At 48.6% G+C, this 25261-nt stretch overlaps 1 protein-coding gene across 1 annotated transcript in view; it reads left to right on the forward strand.

The window, feature by feature from the left end:
* The window catches only part of NOM1 (nucleolar protein with MIF4G domain 1), a 285471-nt gene that overhangs the window by 167016 nt on the left and 93194 nt on the right, over positions 1 to 25261 (forward strand). The window contains exon 6 of the mRNA XM_086941491.1: positions 11535 to 11702. Coding sequence (XP_086797617.1) covers positions 11535 to 11702 — 168 coding nt within the window. The remainder of the gene's footprint in view (positions 1 to 11534; positions 11703 to 25261) is intronic.

Below are 25261 nucleotides of genomic sequence, written 5' to 3' on the forward strand. Positions count from 1 at the left end.
TATGCAATATTTTTACTTAGATATTTTCCTTTGTGCTCGGAATTAGAAGCTTTATTTTTCTAGCCAAATGTTCACTTGTCACCTTGAACCAGCCAATGGCAGCATTTGCTAACCGGATAATGTTAATGCATTAGAACAGTGATGACCAGCTTATGTCCATGAGAGGCAGATCCATTTCAGGATAACCACTGGCTATGAAAATGAAGTATGCACATTTAGCTTGGATATGTGGCTGTCTTTGAAATGCGGTAAGGATATGGTTTCTCTGGTCCTAAATTGACCGATCTAGATTTTAATATGTGATTACAATTAAATTGAGGTACGGAACCAGATGACTGGCAGGTAAAAATGCACCAGCAATATATCGGAGCTTGGAAGCATTTGATTAGAGGTTGTTCTGTTGGCAACATTATTTCCAGGATGTATGCTGGGTCATTCTCCATCACAATGTCAGTCTCTGACCTTATGGAACATTAGTCTTGTATAATTTACATCATGAACTGAACATGATGCTTGATTGGGCGCTGCAGTTTAAGAACATCTTGGCGAAGGAGACTGGCCTAAACATTTTTTGTTTAATTGACACCATTTTAAGTGTATACTTTATTGCAATCAGTTGAAGATTCCATACGTGCCTCTTACTAGTTACATTCAACTTCCCTTGTATGTTGTAGGAGTCATCATAAATGCAACTGAATATGTCCCAGCCTAATGCCATGATTGAGTTAGAAAAGGATGAACTCTGAGCCTTTGCCCAGGTTCGTCAATAGCCTACATTGCTCCTGCTAGCCTTTCTTTTTTAAACATTACATGTTCCATCCAATTAAACAGGATGATTTTATAGACACAAACTGCTTGCCATTCCTCAACAATCTAATCTTTATTCACCACGTGCACCACTTTAATAATACCGTTCCGTCGAGAAGCAGGTTAGGAAACCATATGGCAGCACATTTGCTTGTAGGCTATCTTCCAAGAGCATTGGAAACACCCATACTGAAAAGCACAAATAATTATGCCAGGATTATGCAGCCACTCTAGCCTTATCAGCTGCTGGAGCACCTGTATATATGCTGTGCAAGATTTTTTATGTACATGGATATCCTAGCTTAAGCAACCACCTCTGTATGTGCTGAGGTTCGTGCTAAGATGGCCACAGATCATTAGCAGTCTCTATTGATGCTTTAAAACAGGTTGATTTTAAAGTATTTAAGGACAATTGTAAATCTTTGACATAATCGGATTATTTTCTGACACCGTGGATGTTTGTTGGTATGCAAGGCATGAACCTGAGCCTTTCTTATGCTCTGTGTAAGAGAATAAACTAGATCAAATTAGTGATTTCAGTTTGTGCCTTATGAATATTGCAATGCTGAGGCGACAATGTTTCCCAACATAGCAGTCCGTTGTAGTGATCCTTTGCTACTCATGGCTCCAAGTAGTCCCCCTGATCACACTGTTTGTGATAAGCATTTATGGTGTGGAACCAACCCCCTTTCTGGGTGTGAAACCCATCCTGGTAAAGGTTTTCAAATACCTTTTTGCAAGAATGATGGAATTATCACCCACCCTTCTGTGTTCTTGCCCAGCAGGGCCCCCAGTACTTTTTGTACTAATGCAGCTGCATCATAGTTAACATGTGGCTCATGATTATGAACGAGAACTTTCTCTTCTTGCAGTGTATAGGCCTAGCTTTCACATGGGGTTGCTCCGAGACAGAGATACATAGGACTATGCCAACGAGTAAGAAGGTCTGCTGCTACAAATGTGGTTGCTTAGTGACCTTCTTTCAAATTTGTTGGTTTATCTAAGCCTCAAGAATGCCATATTCAGCAAGGTTTAGGCCAGGGCTCTGAAAAGTGTGTTCAAGCAAATGAGCTAGGTACCTATTGTAACAGGCATCCGGAAATCAAAGTGACTACTCCGGTATAGTAGAAGCCCAGCGCCTCCAACATGGTGGCCAAAAAAGCAGGCAAGAAGTTATGGTTCAATCTGTATGAGAAAGAGTTTTTTGCCTCTCACTCCAACTCAGTAGTTTGTCGGTTTTCTGGCCCAAGGTTTGGACAAGTGATTTCTGGTGCTTTTACAAAAACAATGTAATAGAGGGCAGCTGTATCAGGGTTAACTTCACTTCCCAGAGTTCACCTCATTGGTAATAATCCTGTTGTTGCCCTCCTCCTTGAGCCAGCTGCACAAAGCTTGTATATCATTAAATTACTTCAAGAATGGAGAGGCAGTGTAAGTTACATCGTAGTAGAGTAGACAAGATAATCTTAGTCAAAAGGTTGATAAAAAGGAGTCCATATCTCAATGAAAGTTCAGAAGCTTGTGTTTGTTTCTGAATTCTTTATTGCAGAGTCATTATAGACCTGTGTTTTTTTAATGAAAGGGGTAGGGGGCTGCACCGCCCCCATCCCTGAGCCAATTCATGCCCTGGGGACCCCATACCCTAGGCCATACTTATTTTAAAGGGGAGGAGGGACGCCTGCCCCCGACCTCTTTAGGACCTGAGGACCCCATCCGATATCCCTGGTGCCTTTTTTTTTTAAAGGGGAGGAAGACCGCAGGCTTCCCCTCCCCAAGCCATTCTAGGCCTTACGGAGCCCGTCCCCGGGGCCAAAACTTACAAAAAGGGGATGAGTGCCACGTGCCCCACCTCCTGAGTCTCTTTAAGCCCTGGGAACCCCATCCCGCAGTGCCCTTTTTTTTTTATTGAATGGGGGGGGGGGCAGGGGGGGGGGGGGTTGCGCTTGGCCCCCCTCCCTGAGCCTTATTAAGCCCTGGGGCCCCAACGCCCGGGGCCTTTAAAAAAAATTCAAAGGAAAGGGGTCCGCATGGCCATTACCTCCCGCAGCCTTATTAGGCTCTATAGACCCCATCCCCCAGGGCCACTATTTAAAATAAAAGGAAGTGGGTGCCGCGCAGTCCTCCTCCCCAAGCCTTTATCGGCCCCGGGGACCCCAGAACCTGGGGCCGCATTACTTAAAGGTGGATGCCCCTTTGCCCACCCAGGGCACCCATCATCCAATCGTTGAGGGCCACGGGGAGCCCCAAGGCACCCAAGGCCCCAGCCAGCTCCCTGCATGCTGCAGGAGCCGGCATTCCTCCTGTCTACAGGGAGCTATTTCTGCAGACAAACCGATCTCAAGCCTGCTCCCAGCTGGCGGAAGCATTTTCACAGCTCCCACTGACTAGGAGCAGACTTTGTATTTACTCTTGCATAGCAGGAGATTAAAAAATGCTCCGCAAAGCGGGAGCACACTTGTGTTTCCCTACCAACGCTAATGCGACAGAGGAACCAATGTGTCTATCGGTTGAGCTCCCCTGGACACAGCATGTAAGCCTGTGAGCCGACCCCAGGGATGGGGTCCCCGGGCCATAGATGGCTTAGCGGAGGGGTGCTATGATGCCCCCTCCCTTTTAAAAAACAAATTGGCCCTGGGGAATGGGGTCCCCGGAGCCTATAGAGGCTTGGGGAGGATTGGCCCCCCTTCAGCCTGAGGGGTGGCATCCCTCGGGCCTGTGATGGTTTGGGGAGGGTGCTGTGTGCCTCTTCCCCCTTTTGCTAATTTCGGCCCGAAGGTAAGCTCCCCTAGGCCTATAATATTTTTTTGATGCTTTTGGCCCTGAGGGGGGGCTCCCCAGGGTCTATAATGGCTCGGGGAGGAGGACCACATGCCACCCCCTCACCTTAATAAAAGTTAGAGGTGCCGACCCTGACCAGTCACCCCAAAACTTTCCATGTACAAACTAGTCAAAAAGTAGCACTAGTTTGGAAAGTATTGTGGAGATTCGTCAAATGGTGGCAACAGTTATTTGTTGCACAAAAACGCTTTTGCTATGCAGCAGTTAACCTAACTGTATCTTCCCAGTGGTGTATGTTATTTTTTTCCCTGAAAAAATCAAAGGTTAAAGTAGCGTTATTGTTAGGTGAATATGTCAGTGACAACAAAACAGAGGGCGGGAAGGCAAAACAGAGGGCAGAAAAACGAGCAGAAAGGGCAAAGCGGAGGGCAGAAAAGCAAGTAGAAAAGGCAAAATGGAGGAAAGAAAAACTAGCCGAAAAGACAAAACCGGGGGGCAGAACACAAGCAGAAAAGGCAAATCTGAAAGAGACACATTAGTGATAGATTCCTTACCTTAGAATATCCCCAGGTGTCAGACTGGATCCGGAAAGTTTTGCTTAGCCGTAACCTGCGCGTCAGTAGGTGGCGTCCTGCAGCTCTGCGTCCGTCACTGGCGTCGTAAGCGCCGAGATAACGTCACTGAGACTATTTAGGCGCCACCCATGCGCGTTGATGTCAGTTCTTTCTTTTTCCGCGCCATCAAGCGCAGATCCGGATTGAGCACATACTTTAGTCACTTTTTGACTACTATTTGAGACTTTTGTCGCCCCATTTTTTTCCTCCTGGTGCACATAGGAATGCCTGGCTTTAAGTCCTGTGGGTCCTGCCGCTGTAATATGTTGGTGGTGGACCCCCACAATGTTTGCCTCTACTGCCTGGAGACTTATCACGACTCCCGGGACTGTCGAGCCATGGCCCTGAAGGCCTTGAGGGAGCAGCGCCGGAAATTGCTGGAGGTCCGGCATTCGTCACACCGACGCTCTGGGTCTAGACGCCGTTCCCGGGACTACTCGCTGGACAGGAGCCATTGCTCCTCGGGCTCTAAGTCTTCGCCTTCTGATTCTGGTAAGCGACGTCATTAAAACAAAGTCAAAGAAGCGTGTTCACTCTCCGATGTTCCCCCGTCGCTCCTCGGAGGCGGACGAGGGAGACAGGGGCTTCACCCCTGCGGCTCCTCTGGAGCCTGGGAGTCCCCCGGTCTACTCGCCCTACCCGGGTCTGTCGGCGACTCCCGAACAGGTGCAAGAGTTTCTTGCTGCCATGGTCCCCCTTTTTAGGCCTCGGGCTCCCGCCGGCTCACCTTCTGGCCCAGTGGTCCCGTGTCCAGATCCTGTCGGCCCGGCGGCTCCGCCATCGGATCCAGCCCCTGCGCCACAGGTTCCTACACCGTTGACTTCGGCCACGAGGTGCAGCGTTGCCGGCTCTGGCCCCGGCGCCGCCCTTGGCTCCTCCCTCGGTGCCACGCTGGGTGCTGTTCATTCCGACCTTGGCCCGGTTCCAGGACCATTTTGTTCTGACCTGGGATCCGCATTGGGAGGCGGTGCCGGTCCGGCCCCGGCCGGGTGCCGTTTCTGACGTTGTTTGTCCCTTCTCTGGGTCCGGCCCTGCCGCCGCGACCAGCCCCTGTTGTGCGGCAGGCGGAGGAGGACTGGGAAGGATCCGAGGACCCGCTTGCCCGGCAGTGTGACTCTGAGCAGGATTGAGTGGACGACCTGGAAGACGCCGGCGACCTCGATGTCTCTTCTGACCCGGGGTTTACCTCTCCCCCACCTACGATGGAGTAGGGCGCTTCCTACACGATGGTGCTCCGTCGAGCTGCTGAGGCCCTCAACCTAGACCTCCCCACACTGGCCCTCAAAACCATCCTCCTCACCGAGGTGCTCCAGACGGCGTCTACTTCGTCTGAGCCGTTGCCACCCTTACCGAAGTCCTCTTGGGGACTTGGTCGCAGCCGGCCACAGGGGCCCCTGTGGACAAAAACGTCGCCAGACACCATCGTCCGGCACCTTGCCACCCGGCCTTTCTGACCACCCATCCCACGCCTGAGAGTGTGGTCATCAAGGCCTCAACGTCGCAGCGTGCCTTTCCCACGGCTCCGCCGGACAAGGACTCTAAGAAACGGGAACAGTTTGGTAAGCGGGTGTTCTCTTCGGCCAGCTTGAGGCTGCGGTCGGTGAACACCGCCTGCTTGTTGGGCCGCTACTCTCACGCAGTGTGGGATTCCGTTGCTCAAGTGTTACCTGAGTGTCCTGACGCGGTCCAGACTGTCCTTTCTCAGGCGATATATGAGGGTAAGGATGCGGCTAAGTTCGCCATTCAGTGTGGTTTGGACACCGCAGACTCGTTGGGCAGAGGGATGTCTACCACGGTGGCGTTGCGACGCCACGCCTGGTTGCATTAGACTGGGTTCTCGCCCGATCTCCAGAGCTCGCTCATGGTTTTGCCCTTTGATGGCACCCGCCTGTTTGGCGATAAGGTGGATAGTGAGTTGGAGCATTTCAAGGACTTGCGGGCCAAGGCCAAGTCCTTGTGTCTTTATGCAAAAAATCCGGCCACTCCTGAGTTTCGTTCCTTTCGAGGCCAGGGCAGAGGCACCCAGGCACGTTCCTGCAACAAGCCTGTGCAGAACCAGCCTCAGCGTGGCCGTGGTCGCGGCTTCCGCAAGGGCGGGTCTGGGAATCAGCGTGTGGGTCAGTCAACTTCCACCCTGCTGCTCCTTCCTCCAAACCTTCCTAGTCCGAGCTTCGTGGGGCACTCCACACCGGTGGGTGGCAGGATCTGTCACCACCTCCCCCACAGGCATGCTATCACATCGGATGAGTGGGTGCTGCAATATTCCACAAGGGTTACTCCTTTCCCTTTCAGTCCTCCCCTCCAGCCATGCCACCTCGGTGCCATGCATGTTGGGGGTTCATTTGGTTCTTCTCCAACAGGAAGTCATGTCCCTCTTGGCCAAGGGGGCCATTGAGTGTGTTCCCGAGCAGGGAGTAGGGAGTTATTGTTATTCCCACTACTTTCTGGTCCCCAAGAAGGACACAGGAGGCCTGCGCCCCATCTTGGACCACCGGGTTGTCTATTGCTTCCTCCAGAAGGAGAAGTTCAATATGCTAACTCTGGTTTTGGCTGCCCTAGAACCTGGAGACTGGATCGTAGCGTTGGACTTGCAGGACGCTTATTTTCATATCCCTGTCCTGCCGGCCCACCGACGTTACCTGCGGTTCATGGTGGGCCAAGAGCATTTTCAGTTTGATATTCTCCCCTTCGGCCTTACCAGCGTCCCCGGGTGTTCACGAAAGTGATGGCGGTGGTCGCAGCTCATCTGCGCAGGTCTGGGATGTCAGTCTTCCCCTACCACGACGACTGGTTGTTGAAGGCGGGCTCGCCCCAAGCAGTCGTCACCCACTTTTAGACTACGGCCGACCTCCTGTACTTGCTTGGGTTCTCCATCAATGTGCCAAAGTCGCACCTGAGTCCCATTCAGAAGCTCCCCTTCATCGGAGTGGTTCTGTATTCAATGCAGTTTCGGGTTTATCCTCCAGAGCAGCGAGTCCAGGATATTCAGGCTCTGATTCCGATCTTTCGGCCTCTATCCCGGGTTTCAGTCAGGATGACCCTCCGGCTCCTATGCCTGATGGCCTCCTGCATCCTGCTAGTGCAACATGCCAGATGGCATATGCGGACTCTGCTGTGGGCACAGCATCAAGGCAACCTGTCCGATCATGTCCAGATCTCGGAGGACACTGCTCAACAATTGCAGTGGTGGCTCACAAATCGAGATTGGGTCAGTGGTGCATCCCTCTCCCTTCCCCAACCGGAGCACACAGTGGTGACGGATGTTTCCTTCCTGGGATGGGGAGGCCACTTGGGAGAGGCGGAGATCAGAGGCCTCTGGTCTCCGGCGGAGTCCCGGCTCCATATCAACCTTTTGGAGCTGCCAGATCGCCTTTTGCACTGAAGGCATTCCTTCCCTCTGTCTGGGGAAGTATGGTGCAGGTGTTCACGGACAACACCACTGCCATGTGGTATTGCAACAAACAGGGCGCTGTGGGGTCCTGGGCCCTATGTCAGGAGGCTCTGCGCCTCTGGACATGGCTGGAACATCAAGGCATTACCTTGGTGGTTCAACACCTGGCAGGTTCTCTGAACTTCAGAGCGGACGAACTCAGCCGCTGGTGCTTGATGGATCACGAATGGCGTCTGAACTCAACGTGGCACAAGGTCTCTTTCAGCAGTGGGAAGAGCCTTGGTTAGATCTAATCGCCACCGAAGAGAACGCGCAATGTCATCAGTTCTGCGCGTTGGAATTTCCAAGGCGGCGCTCGCTCGGCGACGCCTATCATCGCGAGTGGAGTTGCTGTCTATTGTACGCCTTTCCGCCTATACCACTTCTGCCCAGAGTGTGGAAGAAGATCAGGCGCGGCCAGGCCCAAGTTATCCTTGTGGCTCCGTATTGGGCACGAAGATACTGGTATCCCAAGCCACTCAGCATGGCGGTCGATCCCCGATCCGTCTGCCTCTTCTGGAGGATCTTCTGTCGCAGCAGCAGGGGACGGTCCTGCACCCGAACCTGTCCAGCCTCCACCTCCATGCGTGGAGATTGAGCGGCGACAGTTGACGGCTTTCGACCTTCCTACTGAAGTCTGTGATGTTATTCTGGCAGCCAGGAGTCCCTCCACTAAAACTGTATACGTCTGCAGGTGGAACAAATTTGTGGCATGGTGCACAGCAAAGGCTGTGGATCCCCTTTCGGCCCCTCTTTCTGTGGTCCTTATGTTCCTTCTCTCTTTGGCCCAGCAGGGCTCTGCTCTCTGCACTATCAAAGGTTATCTTTCAGCCATCTCTGCCTTTCTACGGCTTCCAGATCAGCCTTCTCTTTTTAAGTCCCCCGGTTGTTAACCGTTTCCTCAAAGGTATTCCGCATACGTTTCCACATGTGCCTTTCATAATGCCTCAGTGGGACTTGAATCTTGTCTTGACCTTTCTGATGTGCGCTCCCTTTGAGCCCCTTCATAACTGCCCCTTACGTCTTCTAACTCTCAAGACGGCTTTCCTGGTAGCTATCACATTAGCCAGAGGGTGAGTGAGCTCCAGGCGCTCTCTTCTAAAACTTCTTTCCTCTCTGTTCACCCAGGCAAGGTGGTTCTGAGGACCCGTCCTTCTTTCTTGCCTAAGGTTGTCGCACCCTTCCACATCGGGCAGACCATCACTTTGCCCACCTTCTTTCCGCCTTTGCATCCCTCTATGTAGGAGGAGAGGCTCCATGGTCTGGACCCAAAACGGGCTCTTGCTTTCTATCTGCAGCGTACACAAAAGTTCCGGGTGGATGACCAGCTTTTTGTTGGATACGTGGGTGCCAAAAAAGGTTGGGCCGTGTAGAAGCGGACCGTCTTCCGGTGGGTCGTTCTTTGCATTAAGTGCATATTACTCCTTTGCTAAGAAGGAGCCTGCTCTGGGGCTGCGTGCCCATTCCACCAGGGCGACGGCAGCCACTACTGCCTTGGGACGCGGCTATCCCTTACAGGACATTTATCAGGCAGCTACGTGGGCCTCGCTGCAAACGTTTACCAAGCACTACTGCCTTGACAGTCGGGTCTGTAAGAGACATTAGTTAGTGATAGATTCCTTACCGCCCCACCCATCCTCCCCGTTCTGCGAACTGATTACTATCGTTAAGGTCATCCCTTTCAGGGCCCTAGTTTTATGCACCAATGGTAATTATCTTGCACGGCTCTGAGTTCCTGGCGCGGAAAGTCGTGTACAGAACTGACATCAGCGCGCATAGGTGGCGCCTATGTAGTCTCTGTGACATCATCTCGGCACTTACGTTGCCAGTGACGGACGCGGAGCTGCAGGACGCCACCCACTGACGCACAGGGGTACTGCGAAGAAAAACTTTCCGGATCCAGTCTGACGCCTGGGGATATTCTAAAGTAAGGAATCTATCACTTACTAATGTCTCTTACAGATATATCGTTACACAAGTAGTAACATGTGCAACAGAGGGCAGAAAAACCAGCCGGAAAGGCAAAAAATTGAAATTAGAGCAGAATTGGGCAAAACGGTGGGCACTCAGAGGCACACACCCACTCATAGACCCATTGAGAGACTTGCACACCCACTCACAGACCCACGCTCGCAGACCCACTCAGAAACCCACACACACACACACACTCACACACCCACTCGGAGACTCGCGCAACTTCTCACACACCCACTCAGAGACTCATGTACTCAATCACAGACCTACTCACTCACACACCCACTCAGATCACGCACCCACTCACACTCCCTCAGATACTCATGCACTCACAGACTGCCTCACACATTCATAGAGGCACTCGCTAACACGCGCTCAACATGTCGCCATGTGACAATAAAGACTTTCTTCAAGAGCAACAAGATGCAGTCAGGGCCCAACACTAGATGGCAGGAGTGTGCATAGCATGTGAATCTGCGGCAATAAACACCACGAATAGATGCTCACAAGGTCAGGAACATACTCTTTATTATTATTTTTTACTTTTCAGCGTCCGCTTTGTTTGTTGCTTGCCCGTACCCCCTCACTTCTGTCGCTGCATGCCACTTCTCCGTATTCCCCTTTCATTGCTGGCTTGTCCCTCTCACCGCCGGGCTTCCGTCACTGCATGCCCCTTCTCCACCCCGTCGCTAGTTGATTCCCTCTTGCCTCTATATATAGCTTGTTTTATATAGCGCAAAGTCTACTGAAAGGACTTGAAGCACTTTAAATGAGTGCCAGTTACGTTACACAAGGACATGTTCATTTTTACAAGCACAAGCAGATGAAGGGATTTGTTCAGAATCACTGGATGTTAAGCTGGCACCAAGACTTGAACCTGGTTCTCCATCTCCAAAGTCAGCGGTTCAGTCCGTAACGCCACAGCTTCTCCATGCTCAGTGTTCCAGCTAGCTAGCTACACCTTGACACGCTGATAACTGCTATGGGCATTTGTTCAAGAATATAAACTGCATATTAAGTATAGCTAAAGTAATAATTTTAACTTGTTCGTACGTGCATAGCTTAAAGTATTTTTAGAAAAAGTGTTATGACCCAGTCTGGCCACGTCATATCACTTTTCTTTTTACTTTAAGCTATCTAGCACAGCAGCTCGGACTGCTGTGCAACATTTAAGAAAAACATTTGCAAAGCCAATAGATCTGGCATAGTAAAAATCTATTGGCTTTGCCAATGCTTGTTTTCTCTTTTAAATCTTTCACTTCTGCACTGTTCACCTTCAAACATGGACAAAAGTCAGTCTTTTCAGTTGGAACTACATAAGACCTGGGTGTTTTAAAGGACATTTTTTGTGTTACTAATCAGTCCTTATAAGAGCCAATAAATCTTCCCTTTAAACTGGCTTTTTGTGACTAAACCACTCCTTCTCTTGTCTCTTGTACTAGTGTTGCGCTTTGCAACTTACAAAAGCTAAAATCAAACTCTATAGAAATGTATTAATAACTTTGCCTTTCCACAATCCATTTCATTTCACTTTTTTACCTCAAATTGCCTTCATAGTACAAATGTACTTAAAACATGCTTTAGCTCCTTGTTTAACTGTGAAGTTTATTTCTATAGGTTTTAGAAGCCCTACACAACTTTTATACATCTATAGGAAATAACTCTCATGCTTGGGTACAGTTTACGTCTTATGTAGCAGTCGTTCTGCTCTTAGGACTCCTGCCATATCCTGTATGTACCACAATGAAGTAGTTACTATCTTTGGTATAATCATCATGGACAAACCGGTATTTGTGTTATTAAATATGCTTCTTCACTATGCTCTGAAGTTGATTTGGTGCAGTTTCGTACAGAACTACAGTTGAATTTGATAAACTGCTAAATGTATGAAGTAAACTGTGTTTGCTGATGACCTCCGCTTTTACTTAAAGATTAACAACGTCACATCTGGTAGTGCCACACGTCTTCGGGTCTCACTGGAGAATCTGTTGGATGCAGAACAAGTTGGCCGATGGTGGATTGTAGGATCCTCATGGAGTGGAGCTCCGATGATTGGCCAGTCCGGCAGCAGTAGCCAGCAGAAGTTACCAGTGGGAAAAGTAGGACTTAAATGTGTATTTATCTCTAAAAGCATGTTTTCAACGTTTTTCTAAACGATTCGTTTCAAAGAAGAAAATGTACTAGAAGCTCAGAGGAAGCATCACTTTTTGCTCACTTTCTTAAATTAGAAAATATATCGTGTTGTTCCACGTCAGGCAAGAGTGTCTGTCTCCGTTATCTTGATATAATGTGGGTAGCAGTTCATTCTGTCAGAAAGTGGTATTCATTGTAGGTAAGCATCTTAAACCAACAGCTGTTTCCTTTTTGTTGACCAATTCCTAGATTCCCCTAAAAGAAATGACTTAGTTAAACTTTGTCTGTCAGTAGTTAAGCCATGAGATAGTTGAATGTTAAGGTTTATGTGATTAGTGTAAGAATGTCATTGTTTTAAGAATGTTTCTGAATGACCTTTATTAAATCCTAAATATCGGGAGATGCATAGAGTAGTGTTTAAGTAAGGACCTGAATGGAAAGTAGGATCTAAAGAGATGAAATCTGCACTCTGTTTAGGTCAAAATGGCACATAAGATTTTTTCAATCCTGAATTGTGGCAGCCATAACCGCACTACCACTTCTTCTGTGTGCTGCACAGATTTGAAATTTGCTACCAACTAAAGACTGCGTTGCATCCACACATCGTGATTCATAAATGTCTCGAAGACCTCTAAAGAAACAAGTCTGTCTAGGTTAAAATTGCCAATACTCTTTATTTTTTTAAATACTGAGTGCCACATGTATCAACCTATTTTGCATTCGCAAACTGTGCGAGTCGCTAAATTTGACCGTTAGCGAATGCAAAATAGCCTTTCAAGATGAATGAAAGGCTTTGACAGGGCATTTTAGGTAATCACATTTTTTGGGGATTACTTAAAATTGCGAGTCCAAATAGGGAATCTCAATTTTCGATTCCGTAAGCAAATGTAACAAGTATTACCTAAATGCAAACTTGGCATTTAGAAAACGCGATTTTTAAAAATGCACAAAGATGCATTTTTCAGAGTGCCATATAGTGTGCACTCTACCTGTGCATTTTGATTTGGGGGTGCTTCAGGGGAGCCTTAGTTACCCGGGCACCCTTGGTTTTGCATATCCTAATTTCCGATCACCAATTAGGTAATCACAAGTTAGGTAATGCAAAAGGCCCATAGGACGGAAAGGAGTAGCATTTCCTACTAGCGATTCCCTAATTGTGATTGCGAATCTGTAAAAATCGCTGTTAGGGAAACACTATTTTCTTCAATTCCATTTTGCATTCTCTAAATACCGATTAGCTAAAATTCGCTATTTAGGGAATGCAAAATGGAACTTTGATATATTTGGCCCTGAATCTCGAAAACAACAACCTTTCTGCCACCCCCCTGTTAGCTGCTTAATTATTACATTCCGTACAAACCAAACACAGATTGGCACACACCTTGTTTTGAAAATGTTTCAAAGCCCTCCTCTTTAAAAAAGAAAATGCTCATAATTACACTTTTTTTCCTCCCTCTTGTCTAGAGCAATCAACTATGAAGAACCTATCATTCAATGACTTATGCCAAGAGAGGTGTTGAGAACCTCATTAATTAGCCTCCTTTCTGCGATATATGTTGACAGTTAAAGACATCACATCTGGTGCAAAGACCCCAGTTTAGGATAATCAACGTAGTGGCAATGTTAACCCCTTCGCTGCTAGGCCTTTTCCCCTCCTGTGCTAAGCCCTTTTTTGGCGATTTGGGGTAGTGCGCGCTTAGGCCCTTGTAACTTTTTGACCACATAAGGTATCCACGCCAAATTTGCGTCCTTTTCTTCCAACATCATGTGGATTCTAAAGGCGCCCAGGGTTTGTGGATTACCTTGGAGGGGTCCCAGAAATTAACCAAAATATAGTGATTTTTTTGTTTTTTTCAGAAAAATGGGAAAAACGGGCTGCAAATGAAAGCCTCTGGGTTTTTCCCTGAAAATGTTATCAAAAAAGGGTTTGTGGGGCTGAAATCTCCATTTTCTCAGCTTTTAGGAAATGACAGTCTTTTGTCAGAGAACCGACATTTTTCACACAGTTTTGGCATTTTTCTGGGACATAGCCTATTTTTGCTATTTTTAGAGCTTTCCACCTCCTTCCAGTTAATGGTAGAAATGAGTTTGAAAGCAATAATGGATCCTAGAAAGCTGTACATTTTCAAAAAGTAGACAAAATTCTGAATTCAGAAAGGGGTCATTTGTCTAAATCCATGAAGGTTTCTTTATAGAAACTAACAGTTAAATATTGGAATAATTGAAAAATTGTTGAAAAAAACAGCCTTTTGTCTCAACGTTTTCACCTATAACTTTTTCTAATTTTGACAGCTCTTGGAAAGCAATATACCGTTACATCCGTTAGACCGTCCTGGTTGTGGGGATATATAGGACTTGTAGTTTCACCAAGAACCCGACGAACCCAGATCCAAAAACTGAGCAGCAACTTGCAATGGTATTTTTTCATTTACTGGGTATAGAGCACTTTGTCTTGGAAAATGTATACATGGAAAAATCTGTATGAAAGACACCTATGTTTTTCTGAATTGGGTACAAAATATAGAGTTCAGAAACAGTATATAATTGCTAATTTTCAAAATTGGGAATACTCATACTAGCATGAGAATTATTGGTCATTTTTCAAAATTATTTTTTTTTTACACAATGTCTTTCATTGAAAGGGAGAAATGCGCAAAAGCTCAATTGGTAATAACAGTTGATTTACAAATCTGAATTACCCCAAGTCTCCCGATAAAAACGGTACCTCACTTGTGTGGGTCGGCCTTGTGCCTGCGACAGTAAACGGCGCAAAATGCAACGTGGTGACACCTAAATTTTGCAGTTACAAATTGACCCTTTTTTAGCAAAGTGCCTACCTGTAGTTTTTGCACCCTAGCTCTGCCGGCACCTAGGGAAACCTAGCAAACCTATACATTTTTGAAAAGTAGACACCCAGGGGAATTCAGGATGGGGTGACTCGACTGCCTACCACCAGGTCTTGTTACCCAGAATCCCTTGCAAACCTAAGAATTTGACAAAAAAAACATATTTTCCTCACATTTCTGTGGAGGAAAGTTCTGGAATCTGCTTGGATCAACAAATTTCCACCCACCCAGTGTTCCCCCAGGTCTCCCGTAAACAATGGTATCTCACTTGCGTGGGTAGGCATAGTGGCTGCGACACGAAACAGCGCAAAACGCAACGTGGTTGCACCTCAATTTCCCAGTGAAATCTTGCGCTCTTTGGACAAAGAGACTACCTTTTGTTTTTGAGCTCTAGCTCTGCCAGCACCTAGGGAAACCTAGCAAACCTATACATTTTTGAAAAGTAGACACCCAGGGGAATTCAGGATGGGGTGACTCGTCTGCCTACCCCCATGTTTTGTTACCCAGAATACCTTGCAAAGCTAGGATTTTGACAAAATAAACACATTTTCCTCACATTTCTGTGGTGGAAAGTTCTGGAATCTGCGTGGATCTAGAAATTTCCACCCACCCAGCGTTCCCCCAGGTCTCCTGAAAAAAATGGTACCTCACTTGCGTGGGTAGGCATAGTGGCTGCGACATGAAACAGCGCAATAAACAACATGGTCGCACCTCAATTTCCCAGTAAAATTTTGCAGTTTTTGGACAAAAAGACTACCTTTTGTTTTTGCGCCCTAGCTCTGCCAGCACCTAAGGAAACCTAGCAAACCTATACATTTTTGAAAAGTAGACACCCTGGGAAATTCAGGATGGGGTGACTCCTCTGCCTACCCTCAGGTTTTGTTACCCAGAATCCCATGCAAAGCTAAGAATTTGACAAAAAAAACACATTTTCCTCACATTTCTGTGGTGGAAAGTTTTGGAATCTGCGTGGATCAACAAATTTCTACTCACCCAGCGTTCCCCCAGGTCTCCCGAGAAAAATGGTACCTCACTTGCGTGGGTAGGCATAGTGGCTGCGACACGAAACAGCGCAAAACGCAACGTGGACGCACCTCAATTTCCCAGTGAAATCTTGCCCATTTTGGAGGAAAAGACTACCTTTTGTTTTTGAGCCCTAGCTCTGCCAGCACCTAGGGAAACCTAGCAAACCTATATATTTTTGAAAAGTAGACACCCAGGATGGGGTGACTCGTCTGCCTACCCTCAGGTTTTGTTACCCAGAATCCCTTGCAAAGCTAAGAATTTGACAAAAAAAACACATTTTCCTCACATTTCTGTGGTGGAAAGTTTTGGAATCTGCGTGGATCAACAAATTTCCACCCACCCAGCGTTCCCCCAGGTCTCCTGAAAAAAATGCTACCTCACTTGCCTGGGTCGGCCTAGTGCCTGCGACAGGAAACAGCGCAAAACGCAACGTGGTCACAACTCAATTTTGCAGTGAAATTGTGCCCTTTTTGGGCAAAGAGACTACCTTTTGTTTTTGAACCCTAGCTCTGCCGGCACCTAGGGAAACCTAGCAAACCTATATATTTTTGAAAAGTAGACACCCAGGGGAATTCAGGATGGGGTCACTCGACTGCCTACCCCCAAGGTTCTCTTACCCAGAATCCCTTGCAAAGCTAAGAAATTGGAAAAAAAAACGCATTTTCCTCACATTTCTGTGGTGGAAACTTCTGGAATCTGCGTGGATCAACAAATTTCCACCCACCCAGCGTTCCCCCAGGTCTCCCGAGAAGAATGGTATCTCACTTGCGTGGGTAGGCCTAGTGGCTGCGACAGGAAACAGTGCAAAACGCAACGTGGTCACAACTCAATTTTTCAGTGAAATTGTGCCCTTTTTGGGCAAAGAGACTACCTTTTGTTTTTGAACCCTAGCTCTGCCGGCACCTAGGGAAACCTAGCAAACCTATATATTTTTGAAAAGTAGACACCCAGGGAAATTCAGGATGGGGTCACTCGACTGCCTACCCCCAGGTTCTCTTACCCAGAATCCCTTGCAAAGCTAAGAAATTGGAAAAAAAAACGCATTTTCCTCACATTTCTGTGGTGGAAAGTTCCGGAATCTGCGTGGATCAACAAATTTCCACCCACCCAGCGTTCCCCCAGGTCTCCCGAGAAAAATGGTATCTCACTTGCGTGGGTAGGCATAGTGGCTGCGACAGGAAACAGCGCAAAAGGCAACGCGGTCACAACTCAATTTTTCAGTGAAATTGTGCCCTTTTTGGGCAAAGACACTACCTTTTGTTTTTGAACCCTAGCTCTGCCGGCACCTAGGGAAACCTAGCAAACCTATATATTTTTGAAAAGTAGACACCCAGGGGAATACAGGATGGGGTGACTCGACTGCCTACTCCCAGGTTCTCTTACCCAGAATCCCTTGCAAAGCTAAGAAATTGGAAAAAAAAACACATTTTCCTCACATTTCTGTGGTGGAAAGTTCCGGAATCTGCGTGGATCAACAAATTTCCACCCACCCAGCGTTCCCCCAGGTCTCCCGAGAAAAATGGTATCTCACTTGCGTGGGTAGGCATAGTGGCTGCGACAGGAAACAGCGCAAAACGCAACGTGGTCACAACTCAATTTTTCAGTGAAATTGTGCCCTTTTTGGGCAAAGAGACTACCTTTTGTTTTTGAACCCTAGCTCTGCCGGCACCTAGGGAAACCTAGCAAACCTATATATTTTTGAAAAGTAGACACCCAGGGGAATTCAGGATGGGGTGACTCGACTGCCTACCCCCAGGTTCTCTTACCCAGAATCCCTTGCAAAGCTAAGAAATTGGGAAAAAAAACGCATTTTCCTCACATTTCTGTGGTGGAAAGTTCCGGAATCTGCGTGGATCAACAAATTTCCACCCACCCAGCGTTCCCCCAGGTCTCCCAAGAAAAATGGTACCTCACTTGCGTGGGTAGGCATAGTGGCTGCGAAAGGAAACGGTTCAAATTGTACGGTGGTGAATTTACAATACCAAATTGCAAAACAACCTTGATTTTTGGGGGGGGCACCTGCGTTTTTGGCCCGGGGCTCGGTGGTTTTCTTTGGAAAGTACAAAACCCAAACAGTTCTGAAAAGTAGACCCCCTGGGGAGTCCAGGGAGGTATGGCATGCGTGGGTCCCCGAACGTTTTCCTACCCAGAACACCTTGCAAACCTTAAAATTAGGTAAAATAATCACTTTTCCAAACTTTTTTGCGTGGGATCACCGTGCCGGCAAAAATGTCCTACCACCCAGCGCTGCCCTTGTTCTCCCGAGTAAAAGGATGCCTCACTTGTGTGGGTGCCCCAAAGCAGAACAGGCCAAAAACGAATGTTGAAAAAAGTAGTATTTCAGTGTTTCAAATTAAGCCCCCCTGCCTTAGTCACAGGCCTTTGGCCCACCCACACAAGTGAGGTATCATTTTACTTGGGAGAACAAGGGGAACGCAGGGTGGTAGGACATTTGTGCCGACATGGCGATCCCACGCAAAAATGTATGGAAAACTGTTTTTTTAACCTAAATTTGTGGTTTGCAGGGATTTCTGGGTAGGAAAACATTGGGGGACCCACGCATGCCATACCTTCCTGGACTCCCCCGGGTGTCTAGTTTTCAGAACTGTTTGGGTTTGGTAGTTTCCAAAGATGCCCGCCGAGCCCCGGTCCAAAAACTCAGTCCCCCCCCCCCCAAAAAAAAGAAGGTAATCTTGCTATTGGTTATTGTAATGTCTCCACCGTACGATTTGGACCTTTTCCTGTTGCAGCCACTATGCCTACCCACGCAAGTGAGGTACCATTTTTATCGGGAGACCTGGGGGAACGCTGGGTGGGAGGAAATTTGTGTGAGCCCAGTGACGCCACGCTTTCCCACACAAAAAAAGTGTGTCAAAACTGATTTTTCCATCAAAAATTGAGGTTTGCAAGGGATTCTGGGTAAAGGAACGTTGGAGGATCCACGCAAGCCATACCTCCTTGGAAGCCCCCGGGTGTCTACTTTTCAGAAATGTGTGGGTTTGGTAGGTTTCCCTAAATGGCCGTCTCGCACGGGGCCAAAAACTCAGGTAACCCCTCTTGCAAAAGCTGGTGGTATTGAATGTCAATCCCACCAGCTTTTGAAAGAGGGGTTACCTGGGTTTTTGGCCCCGTGCGAGACGGCCATGTAGGAAAACCTACCAAACCCACACATTTCTGAAAAGTCCATGACAGTAGTTCCCGCGTGCAGCGTCCACGCGCAGCGACCGCGCCCAACCCGCGCCGAAGGTGCGCCAAAGGTAAGCCCGTCTACGCCCGTCCGCGCCTGGACCGCGCCCAGCGCCAGACCCCCTGCCCCTCGCGCTGCCCAGCCCCCCCGCGTTACCTACGATGCCGCCACCCTCCTAGCCCTTAACCCCGGTCGCGCCCCCAACTGTGTTCAAGCCGCTCCTGGACACACCCATGGACCTTTCTCCTGCTACTCCTGCAAATTCAGCGGCACCGACAACATCTCCGCTACGACTACACCACAGATTCCCGACCCCAACCACCTACAATGCATCCTTCTCAACACCTGATCGGTGCACAGGCACGCCATTGACCTATGGAACCTACTAGACACCTTCTCTCCAGACGTCGCCTTCCTTACGGAAACATGGATGAATGCTTCCTCCGCACCAGACATCACCAGTGCCATCCCTGAAGACTATAAGATCACTCGCAAAGACCGTACCAGCCACACAGGAGGAATCGCTATCGTCCATAAGAAATCTATCCGCATCTCAACCAGCTCTGACACCAACCTCGCCAACTCCGAACACCTTCACTTCCAGATCCACATCGACCGCAAAACCACACTCAGAGGCACTCTCCTCTACAGACCACCAGGACCCCGCGCAAAATTCAGTGAAGACATCACAGACTTCATCTCTCCACACGCGCTCCCCTCCAAAGACTATATTCTTCTGGGAGACCTCAACTTTCACCTTGAAAAGATAAACGACCACAACACCGCCACCCTCGTAGACAACCTCGCCAACCTCGGACTTAAACAACTAGTCACTTCCCCCACCCACATCGCAGGTCACACACTCGACCCCATCTTCACTTCCAGCAATCATGTCTCCTTCAGCCACACTACGGATCTCCTATGGACCGACCACAGCTGCGTTCACTTCACCTACAACAAGCCGAAACCCATCAACCACTCCCAACCTACCCTGCAAAGAAACTGGAACAAAATCACCACGGACCAAATCTCCGCATCGCTCCTTCGAAACTCCCCAGCCCTCTCTTCTAACGCCAACGAAGCCGCCGCCAACCTCACCCTATGGTTATCCAACACCGCCGACACCTTAGCACCACTGAAAAAACGTCAAAGCAAACCTGGCAGCAAGAAGGCCTCATGGTTCAACGATGATCTTAAGAAATCCAAGAAACTCTGCCGCTCCCTTGAAAAGGCCTGGAAAAAAGACCCAACCACCAGCACCAAGGACGCCTTCAAAAGCGCCACCCGCACTCACCACCAACTGATCCGAAAAGCCAAGAAAACAGCATTCAAGGATCGACTTGACAACAACGCCCACAACAGCAAGGAACTTTTCAACATCGTCAAGGAATTTTCCAACCCCTCGGCCAACTCCAACGACATCACCCCCTCTCAAACCCTCTGCGACTCCCTAGCCTCTTTTTTCCACAACAAGATTGCAGACATCCACAACAGCTTTGACAACCAACCCGGAAACCAACCCACCCTACCATCTGCTGACCATCTTCCCCCCGTAAACACCCTTAACGCCTGGAACCCAATCTCCACTGAGGACACCATCCGCCTGATGAATTCCATCCACTCTGGATCCCCCACAGACCCATGCCCTCACCACATCTTCAACAAAGCAGACTCCGTCATAGCACCGCACCTCCGAGACGTCATCAACTGCTCCTTCAACTCCGCTACCTTCCCAGAAGACTGGAAACACGCTGAACTCACCGCCCTTCTGAAAAAAACCAACAGCGGACCCCACCGAACTCAAAAATTACCGCCCCATCTCGCTTCTTCCATTCCCGGCCAAAGTCATCGAGAAAGCCGTCAACAACCAGCTCGCCGCCTTCCTCGAAGCCAACAAATCCCTCGACCCCTCACAATCTGGCTTCCGAGCAAAACACAGCACTGAGACCGCCCTCATCGCAGCAACAGACGACATTCGAACTCTACTGGACAATGGAGACACAGTCGCCCTCATCCTCCTCGACCTCTCTGCAGCATTCGACACAGTCTGCCACAGCACCCTTCTACAACGCCTCAATAACATCGGAATCCAAGGAAAAGCACTTGAATGGATCACCTCGTTCCTCACCGGAAGAACCCAGAGAGTCCGCCTTCCTCCATTCAAGTCCGAGGCCTCTGAAGTCATCTGCGGCGTACCTCAAGGATCCTCACTCAGTCCCACCCTCTTCAACGTATACATGAGCCCCCTCGCGGCCATCGCCCGCCAACACAACCTCAACATCATCTCTTACGCGGATGACACTCAACTGATCCTTTCTCTCACCAAGGACCCCAGCACCGCCAAAACTAACCTACACGAAGGAATGAAAGAAGTCGCCGAATGGATGAAACAAAGCCGTCTGAAACTGAACTCAGACAAAACAGAAGTCCTCATCTTAGGTACATCCCCCTCTGCTTGGGACGACTCCTGGTGGCCGGAAGCCCTCGGAAAAGCACCCATCCCGACAGACCACGCACGGAACCTTGGCGTCATCCTGGATTCTTCACTCTCAATGAACAGACAAGTCAGCGCCGTATCCTCTTCCTGCTTCAACATTCTTCGCATGCTCAGAAAAACATTTCGCTGGATCCCCTCCGAAACAAGGAAAACAGTTACCCACGCTCTGGTCACGAGCCGACTGGACTACGGAAACACCCTCTACGCAGGTACCACCGCTAAACTCCAGAAGAAACTCCAACGAATCCAAAACGCCTCAGCCAGGCTCATATTAGACATCCCACGCAACGAACACATCTCTGGTCACCTTAAAGACCTCCACTGGCTACCCGTCAATAAGAGGATCACTTTCCGACTGCTTACCCACGCACACAAATCACTCTACGACATCGGACCAGATTGCCTCAACTCTCGACTGTCCTTCTACACCCCCTCCCGCCAACTACGTTCTTCCAGCCAAGCCTTCGCCACTGTACCTCGCATCAACAAGACCACCATGGGAGGCAGATCCTTTTCATACCTGGCTGCTAAAACATGGAACTCACTCCCCGCTTACCTTCGCCTCACCCAGAACCACCTAGCGTTCAGAAAGCAGCTTAAAACGTGGATATTTGACAAATAATCCTCCTCCCCTTCCTAAGCGCCTTGCAACCCTCTGGGTATGTAGTGCGCTATACAAATTTTATGACTTGACTTGACTTGACTGGATCCTCCAACGTTCCTTTACCCAGAATCCCTTGCAAACCTCAATTTTTGCAGAAAAAGTCAGTTTTTTCACACTTTTTTTGTGTGGGAAAGCGTGGCGTCACTGGGCTCACACAAATTTCCTCCCACCCAGCGTTCCCCCAGGTCTCCCGATAAAAATGGTACCTCGCTTGCGTGGTTAGGCATAGTGGCTGCAACAGGAAAAGGTCCAAATCGTACGGTGGAGACATTACAATAACCAATAGCAAGATTACCTTCTTTTTTTTGGGGGGGGGGACTGAGTTTTTGGACCGGGGCTCGGCGGGCATCTTTGGAAACTACCAAACCCAAACAGTTCTGAAAACTAGACACCCGGGGGAGTCCAGGGAGGTATGGCATGCGTGGGTCCCCCAATGTTTTCCTACCCAGAAATCCCTGCAAACCACAAATTTAGGTTAAAAAAACAGTTTTCCATACATTTTTGCGTGGGATCGCCGTAACGGCACAAATGTCCTACCACCCTGCGTTCCCCTTGTTCTCCCGAGTAAAATGATACCTCACTTGTGTGGGTAAGCCAAAGGCCTGTGACTAAGGCAGGGGGGCTTAATTTGAAACACTGAAATACTACTTTTTTCAACATTCGTTTTTGGCCTGTTCTGCTTTGGGGCACCCACACAAGTGAGGTATCCTTTTACTCGGGAGAACAAGGGCAGCGCTGGGTGGTAGGACATTTTTGCCGGCACGGTGATCCCACGCAAAAAAGTTTGGAAAAGTGATTATTTTACCTAATTTTAAGGTTTGCAAGGTGTTCTGGGTAGGAAAACGTTCGGGGACCCACGCATGCCATACCTCCCTGGACTCCCCCGGGGGTCTACTTTTCAGAACTGTTTGGGTTTTGTACTTTCCAAAGAAAACCACCGAGCCCCGGGCCAAAAACGCAGGTGCCCCCCCCCAAAAATCAAGGTTGTTATGCAATTTGGTATTGTAAATTCACCACCGTACAATTTGAACCGTTTCCTGTTGCAGCTACTATGCCTACCCACGCAAGTGAGGTACCATTTTTATCGGGAGACATGGGGGAACGCTGGGTGGGAGGAAATTTGTGTGAGCCCAGTGACGCCACGCTTTCCCACACAAAAAAAGTGTGAAAAACTGACTTTTTCTGCAAAAATTGAGGTTTGCAAGGGATTCTGGGTAAAGGAACGTTGGAGGATCCACGCAAGCCATACCTCCTTGGAAGCCCCCGGGTGTCTACTTTTCAGAAATGTGTGGGTTTGGTAGGTTTTCCTACATGGCCGTCTCGCACGGGGCCAAAAACCCAGGTAACCCCTCTTTCAAAAGCTGGTGGGATTGACATTCAATACCACCAACTTTTGCAAGAGGGGTTACCTGGGTTTTTGGCCCCGTGCGAGACGGCCATGTAGGAAAACCTACCAAACCCACACATTTCTGAAAAGTAGACACCCGGGGGCTTCCAAGGAGGTATGGCTTGCGTGGATCCTCCAACTTTCCTTTACCCAGAATCCCTTGCAAACCTCAATTTTAGCTTAAAAAAAAGTTATTTTTTTCAAACTTTTTTGCATGGGAAAGCGTGGCATCACTGGGCTCACACAAATTTCCTCCCACCCAGCGTTCCCCCAGGTCTCCCGATAAAAATGATACCTCACTTGCGTGGGTAGGCATAGTGGCTGCAACAGGAAACGGTTCAAATTGTACGGTGGAGAATTAAGTTTTCAATTTGAGAGCGTGTGATTCAAGGAAATTGTGACAGACAATTTCAAGTTTGCAGGAGATTCTGTATAAAAATCAATAGAATTCACCAGAAAGACATGACATATACTTCCATGGTTTAACAATAATAACTAAATTTAGTAAGTTATTTATAGCTATAATGTACACCGTAACAGAGTTACTCAAAAGTGAAACATTCAAGGCACGGCTAACTATTCCTCAAAGACACACACATACAGGTTGGATTTGGCACGAGGGCGAGTGATGGTTCAGTACATAAAATTTTACTAACAAGAACTTTCGAAAAATGAAATGCTCTGTCAATAAATAAATGCATAAAAACCGAACCAGTGACTCGCAACTCGTGAGCTGTAAAGCCACGACAAGGCACCAACCGTTTTACAGGCCATTCACGCGCCTTTCATACCTGATACAAACCAGACCATTGACACCATCCAGAAAGAACAGCAACACATTACAACAATCACAATAAGGGACAAGGTACATCCTACTTCAGAAAGAGATAAAAGACAAACATTACTGCACAGCCATCTAATCCGCAAGCACACACACATTCTGGTTGGATTTGGCACGAGGGTGAGTGATGATTCAGTACATACAATTGTATTCGCAAGTAATTTCAAAAAAATGAAATACACTGCGTATAATTGAAAGTATGATAAACTGAACCACTGACTCACAGCTCGTGAGCTGTAAAGCCACGTCAAGGCACCAACCTCTTTACAGGCCATTCATACACCTTTCGTACGTGTGACACATACAAAACATTCACACCGCCAGCCGCGGACCCATCACATTTCAACACTCACACCAGCAGACAGCGCCATTCAAGGGCCCATCACTTTCACACGCCCACATTTCTGACATTGCAACAACACAAAATGATGGACTGCGTGGAGTGTCCCTCACCTAGCAGTGTGTGTAGTGACCAAAAAAAAGTAACTACTCGCACACCGCTAGCCGAGCGCCAGTCCACCCACACCACCATCCAAGCACCAGACCATGCACACCGCCAGCCAAACACCACTCAGCGCGCACCCACAGCCAAGTACCACTCCACACACACCGCCAGCCAAGTACCACTCCACACACACCGCCAGCCAAGTACCACTCCACACACACCACCAGCCAAGCACCACTCCACACACACCACCAGCCATGCGCCACTCCACACACACCACCAGCCAAGCGCCACTCCACGCACACCACCAGCCAAGCGCCACTCCACGCACACCACCAGCCAAGCACCACTCCACACACACCACCAGCCAAGCACCACTCCACACACACCACCAGCCAAGCGCCACTCCACGCACACCACCAGCCAAGCGCCACTCCACGCACACCACCAGCCAAGCACCACTCCATGCACAGACAGCCAAGCACCACTCCACGCACACCACCAGCCAAGCACCACTCCACACACACCACCAGCCAAGCGCCACTCCACACACACCACCAGCCAAGCACCACTCCACGCACACCACCAGCCAAGTACCACTCCACACACACCACCAGCCAAGCAACACTCCA

Source organism: Lissotriton vulgaris, chromosome 10, assembly GCF_964263255.1.
Source record: "Lissotriton vulgaris chromosome 10, aLisVul1.2, whole genome shotgun sequence".
NCBI classification, from domain to species: domain Eukaryota; kingdom Metazoa; phylum Chordata; class Amphibia; order Caudata; family Salamandridae; genus Lissotriton; species Lissotriton vulgaris.